The sequence below is a fragment of the Dipodomys spectabilis genome, unplaced genomic scaffold, assembly GCF_019054845.1.
Source record: "Dipodomys spectabilis isolate Male_0828 unplaced genomic scaffold, ASM1905484v1 ptg000079l, whole genome shotgun sequence".
NCBI classification, from domain to species: domain Eukaryota; kingdom Metazoa; phylum Chordata; class Mammalia; order Rodentia; family Heteromyidae; genus Dipodomys; species Dipodomys spectabilis.
Window position 1 is genome coordinate 1,867,614 of NW_024870756.1, and position 6,377 is coordinate 1,873,990.

The window sequence follows — 6,377 nt, forward strand, 5'->3', positions numbered from 1 at the left end:
ATTTTTTTTCTGTGACAGTACTGAAGCCTGAACTCCCTTATCCTTTTTTCTCAAGGCTGGCACTCTACCACTTGAGTCAAAGCTCCACTTCAGGCTTTTTAGTGGTTATCTCGGACATAAGAATTTCACAGATTTGGGTGTCCCCTAGCCCGATTGCGGGTCTCTTCTTGGAGCATCGGCATGAGAGCCGAGTCCAAGTAGCGATCGCCGACAGTCATGGCAGGACAAGCATTTAGGAAGTTTCTTCCTCTGTTTGACTGGGTGTTGGTCGAAAGGAGTGCAGCCGAAACTGTAACCAAAGGAGGCATTACACTTCCAGAAAAGTCTCAAGGAAAAGTATTGCAAGCCACCGTAGTGGCCGTGGGATCAGGCTCTAAAAGAAAGGGTGGAGAGATTCAGCCAGTTAGTGTGAAAGTGGGTGATAAATATGGAGGCACCAAAGTAGTTCTAGATGACAAGGATTATTTCTTATTTAGGGATGGTGACATTCTTGGGAAGTTTGTAGAGTGAATATATCACTGAAATGGCATCATGTGAAGCTGCACATTCCATGCAAGTTCTGAGATCTTTCATCATGTAAATAATTTCCATTATCTCCCTTTTATAATAAACTGATGGTTACTAAAAAAATAAAAATAAAAAATAAAAAAGAATTGCACAGATTTTCTTGCCTGGAGTGGTTGGAAGCACAATCCTTAGATCTCAGCCTCCTCAGTAGTTAGGATTATAGGAAAGAGTCACAAGGGCCTGGCTTAGTCTGGGTAGGTAGGGAAGGATACTACATCTGATTATTCTAAATCCTGTCTTCTGTTGTCAGCTTTCGGCTTTATAGTGGAACTTTGAGGCAAAGATGCATCATTGTCCTGCCATCCCAAGAGGAAGGAGAGTCACAGTGCGGTGGAAAAGACTGAAGGAAGCCCAGTGCATGGGAGATGAAGTATTAACCTGCTGTACATGCAGGGTGATACTGCTGGCTGGCTGGCTTAGGAAATCAGCCTTCAGCAGCTGACCCAGTCCTTGTATGCTGCTAACTCAGCCAGGCAAGGCTGAGAACCAGTCAGACTAATCTCTGGGATGAGCTGATACCATGAGAATCTCTGTGGGTGACCAGCTAGTCCAGTTACCCCAGTCTGTCTCTCTGAACAGGCTTCTAGAATGTACCTAGACTTTCAGGGGTCCAAATGAGAAGTAGGACCAAGTTGGGGGAGTCTAACCTTTTCCCCTCCCTTCCTGCAAACCGGTTTTCTTCTATCACAAAACGCATTCTTTGAGAGTTACTTGCAGGCCTCTGAGTTGGAGGAATCCAACACTGTCTGCACAGTTTGAAAAGGATACTGAGATGGACCAGGGCTAACGATGTCTTCAGGTAAAGTTAAGGGACCACTACTCCGGTTCCCTGTAAGGCCAGCTTCCACTCAGGGCTGACTCTGTTTCCCCTGCTCCATGGAAAAACAATATGGAAAGCAGCCAGCACAGGTCCTTCCCCCACTTTAGCCACACAAAGGATGACAATTGATTCTTCATGACTCAGAGAGCTGGGTTGAGCATCCAACCTTGAAAAACTGTTTGAGCCCAAAGTGAAGGTGGGAACACTGCCAGCCTCTTTCACTTTCCTCTCCCACCTCTCCTGGCTGTGCAGCAGTGTCTACATGGCCTAGAGAGAAAGGCCTAGTTTTAGGTGATCACAATCATCACTGGAAAAAGCCAGAGAGCTGAAGGGCACACTGCTTGTTCCATTGTATGTTATTTACTACTTCTGAAACTGCCCTCACTTGCCAGATGACACTGGCTCACATTGTAATCTTAGCTACTCAGGAAGCTCAGTCCTGAGGATCAAAGTTCAAAGTCAGCCCAGGCAGGACAGTCTGTAAGACTCTTTTTTTTTGTTTTTTTGGGTCCGGTCGTGGGGCCTGAACTCTGGGCCTGGGCGCTGTCCCTCAGCTCTTCAGCTCAAGGCTAGTACTCTACCACTTGAGCCACAGCGCCACTTCTGGCTTTTTTCTTTTTGCTTATGTGGTGCTGAGGAATCGAACCCAAGGCCTCATGCATGCAAGGCAAGCACCGAAGTGGACCCAAAAAAATAAAAAATAAAAAACAAATGAATGCCAAGTGCCAGTGGTTCACACTTGTAATCCTATCTATTCAGGAAGCTGAGATCTAAGGATGGCAGTTTGAACCCATCCCAGGCAGTGAAGTCCCTGAGACTCTTTTTTTCCCTCAATTCTGGGTCTTGAACTCAGGGCTTGGGTACTGTCCCTGAGCTTCTTTTGCTCAAGGCTAGCATTGTACCACTTGAGCCACAGTGCCACTTCTGCCCTTTTCTGATTATGTGGTACTGAGGAATTGAACCTAAGGTTTCATTCGTGGTAGGCAAGCACTCTACCACTAAGCCACATTCCCAGCCCCTCTTCTAGCTTTTAATAAAATGAAAAAAAATATTTATACACACATGCACAAAACATTTATTATCTATTACTGTCTTACTGTAAAACAGTATACCAGAACAGGCTTTTTCTCACACTGCTCAATCTCTGTCTTTCCCACCTGTGCATCGGTCTTCGAAGCCCAAGCTCGATGCCAGGTGTGGTGGTACATGCTTATAATCCTAGCTGTTAGAAGGCAGAAGCAAGAGGCCAGCCTAGGCTGCATAGAGAGACTCTTATATCCATACTTTTTTTTTTTTTTTGGGTCCGGTCGTGGGCCTGAACTCTGGGTCTGGGTGCTGTCCCTCAGCTCTTCAGCTCAAGGCTAGCACTCTACCACTTGAGCCACAGCACCACTTCCGGCTTTTTTTCTTTTTGCTTATGTGGTGCTGAGGAATCGAACCCAGGGCCTCATGCATACAAGGCAAGCACTCTACCACTGAGCCACCTTCCCAGCCCTATCCATACTTTTATTTGTAATATCAAAAGGCTAGAAACAACTTTAATGTTTCTTTGTGGGAATTACCATGTTATATTTTGCAGTCATAATGAAATAAAAAAATGAGGTTACTTTCCACTTGATGGGAAAATGTCACTGAGCTTAGTGTTAAATGAGGGAGGGGGGACTCTAAAGGTGCAGAACATGTGTACAGCACAACGTTGTTTACATTAAAACTTGAGTAAAACAAAGACTTTTTTAGTCTGTGCAAGCATAAGAACAATGTTAGGGGTTGGGGCTTTAGCTCAGTGCTTGTCACACTGGAGGCTCTGAGTTCTGTCCCCTAACACCAAACAAACAAAAAAGAACCATTTTAGGAAGATAAACAAAAACCTAAAAAAGGGGTTTTCTATTTGGGATTAGGGAACTGAGCAAATAAGGGAGAGGAAAAGGAGACATACATATATGTGGTGTGTGTGTGTGTGTGTGTGTGTGTGTGTGTGTGTGTGTGTTTTGAACCATGTAAAAGAATCACTTATTCAAAGAAGTAAATGTGTATAAAAATATCTTAAAAGTAAAATGAAACAAAACTCCTGTATTACCTATGCACGTGTCTTTGGAGAGTATTTGCTGTCCCCTTTTTAATGTTCCTCAGGACGATAGGCCCCTGAGGTCTTGGGGCTGCCAAACCACAGACTGAGGTCAAAGCCCTACCAACAAGCAGCTGGACCAAACACTGCCTTACTTCTGACTTAGAAAAACAAAACCAAGAGGTAAATCCACCAGTCAGCTTTTCTGAAGGCAATTATTAACCAATCCTCTTGCTGCCCTTTACTCTTCTTTTCTTCTTTTTTCCAGAAAAACCTGGAAAGCTCTGTAACTACTTTACTCAATGCCTTAGTAGCTCTGGCTGCCTTGTGTTCCTTCTCTTTGTGGCCTGTGTCATCCTTTCCCACAAGGACTGCAGTGAGATTTCCTGCCAACTTGCCTGCTGGGTTCATCTGCTTTTAAAAAACAAAAACAAAATACCTCCATTCTTTATAGAACCCAGATACTTTAAATTACAAGTTATTTTGTACAAATCCCAACCCAAAGCAGAAATGTTGTTGTAAAATCAAGCAGAGTAAATCGATTTGGTTTTGAAACACGATCCCTTGGTTTCATTTTGTCAATGCAATCAACTCAGAGAGACAGTGCTCATAAAATATCTGCTGTTGTGAAGAACCCCATGGGGCAGGCCTAATTTGTGTGTGGAGCCTAACCCTGCAGTGAGCCCCAGTAAATTTCCATTCCCTGAGTGTTCACCGACATCAAGTGTGTATCTGAAGTCCTGGCCCAGGGAAATAAGCAACCATGAGATGCAGTTCCTGACCTCAAATCTTTAACAATCCTGTTAGGAGACTTCCAGTTTGTCACTCTGACTACTTAAATTGTTTTAACAATCTTTTTGCAAGGTATCAATTATATCACTGAATTGTGGACATAATCATGGCTATCTATGTGTCAGAAATATGTTTACAGGCATGGCTTCCTCCCCTCTCTTTTTAAACTTTTTGGAAAAAGCTTTTCTATTGCTAAGATCAAACTCTAGGTAATGTAATCTTTATATGAACTACTAACCTTTCAGAGTGTGAATTAATCTCTAATAGTGTCATAGCTTTCAGCTTTTAGTTTTCATTTAGAAATCCTTGGCTAATCTGCAGGAAATTTGAAATGTCTGCCAGGTGTGTTCAATGAGAGGTTTCCCCGCCCGCCCCCCCCCCATTAAATGTAAGTATAAAAACAAATTCTCACAAACGCTGAGTGTGGCAGTGTGGTATGAAAATTACCTATTTCACACAGAACCACACCATAACCCCCCACCCCCACCCCAGGATACTGGGTCAGAACACCTCCTTCCCTGGAGTGCTGTTAAATTTTCTGGAAATGCAAACCAGATTCCACCCCCGCTCCCACCCCCAAGCCAGTGAGCAGCATGCTCACTCCCTAACACACCTGTACAGGGTCACCAGGAACAACACCTAGAGATACATTCTTTTCCAGTTTGTTTTCTAGTATTTGATGCCTGAAATCCTAGTAACTAAGGAGAGTGAGAACCAGAGTATCATGGTTTGAAGCCAGCCCAGGCAGAAAAGTCTCCTGAACTCCATCTCCAAAATAACTAGCAAAAGCAAGACTAGAGGCCTCTCAAGTGGTAGAGCATCAGAGAAGAGAACAAAGTGTACTGAATTCAAATCTTGGTACTAGCAAAAATAGAGAGAGAGAGAGGAAGAAAGGAAAGAAAGGAGAGAGAGTCAGAGAGAGAGAGAGAGAGAGAGAACAAGAGAAAGAAGGACAGAGAAAACCCCAGGTATACTACAGACTTTAAGAAGCAAGAAGTGTCTAGTGCCAGTGGCTCATGCCTGTAATCCTCCCTATCCAGGAGGCTGGTTTGCAAGTCTGTGAGATTCTAATCTCCAATTAACCAGCATTCTACTACTTTGAGCCTCAGCTCAAATGAGCAAAAATGCTCATGGATAATGCCCAGGCCCTGAGTTCAAGCCCCACAACTGGCACAAAAAAAAAAAAAAAAAGGCAAGAAGCTATTGCACACTGATGACTCCTACACAAAACATGCCAACAAGAAAGAACAATATCTTACCCAGGTTTTCTGCCGGGACATCCTGGCTTGCCACACAGGACTGTCACTGAAGACATATGATGAACTGACAGATGGGAACCTGCTAGATCATGTCCTTGAGGATGATGTAATACATCTATTAGTTTGTGAAATGCAGTTCAAACCTAGTATGAAAATTACCTATTCCACTTCATGACAAATATATTTTCCTCAAGATACAGAGGAACATAGGAACATGTGGCAGGAACTGCTTCAAGTTGTATGGCTTGGTGAAGGCTCTGTGCACAGATTCCAAGTAGACTGGGCTCTGTTTTAAACCAATGGCCTTGAACCAAATTTGTGTCAAGCTCATGTTACACAAATGTTACATTCAAGTGGCAGGCCCTATTTTGCTTGTTTCTGAAGCTTACCTGTGAATTCCCCATTGCCCATGAACTCTGCATACCTAACTACCTGGCATACATTGAAGGATATACATTTGAATGGTACAAGCTGTCTTTCTGGAGAAAACTGTGGGGTTAAGGCGAATCCACAGATAGCAGTGTGGCTAGGACTCTGCACTCTGGACTCATCTTGTAAGCTCAGGACCAGAAGGCCACCTGTCCATTTATTCACCCACTTCAGTCCTTCTATACACATTCATAAAACACCTGTGAGGGGCTGGGAAGGTGGCTCAGTGGTAGAGTGCTTGCCTTGCCTGCATGAGGCCCTGGGTTCGATTCCTCAGTACCACATAAGCAGAAAAAGCCAGAAGTGGTGCTATGGCTCAAGTGGTAGAGTGCTAGCCTTGAGCTGAAGAGCTGAGGGACAGGGCCTAGGCCCAGAGTTCAGGCCCATGACTGACAAAAACAAACAAAAAATAAAAACAAGAACAACAAAAACACCTGTGAGGCTT

The 6,377-nt window shown here is 43.9% G+C and overlaps 1 protein-coding gene across 1 annotated transcript; it reads left to right on the plus strand.

The window, feature by feature from the left end:
• The first annotated feature begins 207 nt into the window (after positions 1-207).
• Positions 208-580, plus strand: LOC122110529 (10 kDa heat shock protein, mitochondrial-like). Its single transcript, XM_042683109.1, has one exon. The coding sequence runs from the start codon at positions 217-219 to the stop codon at positions 508-510; it is 294 nt and encodes a 97-aa protein (XP_042539043.1). The 5' UTR covers positions 208-216; the 3' UTR covers positions 511-580.
• Positions 581-6,377: the final 5,797 nt, after the last annotated feature.

Coding starts and splice junctions, on each gene's coding strand:
- LOC122110529 (XM_042683109.1), top strand. CDS start 217: ATGGCAGGACAAGCATTTAGGAAGTTTCTTCCTCTGTTTGACTGGGTG.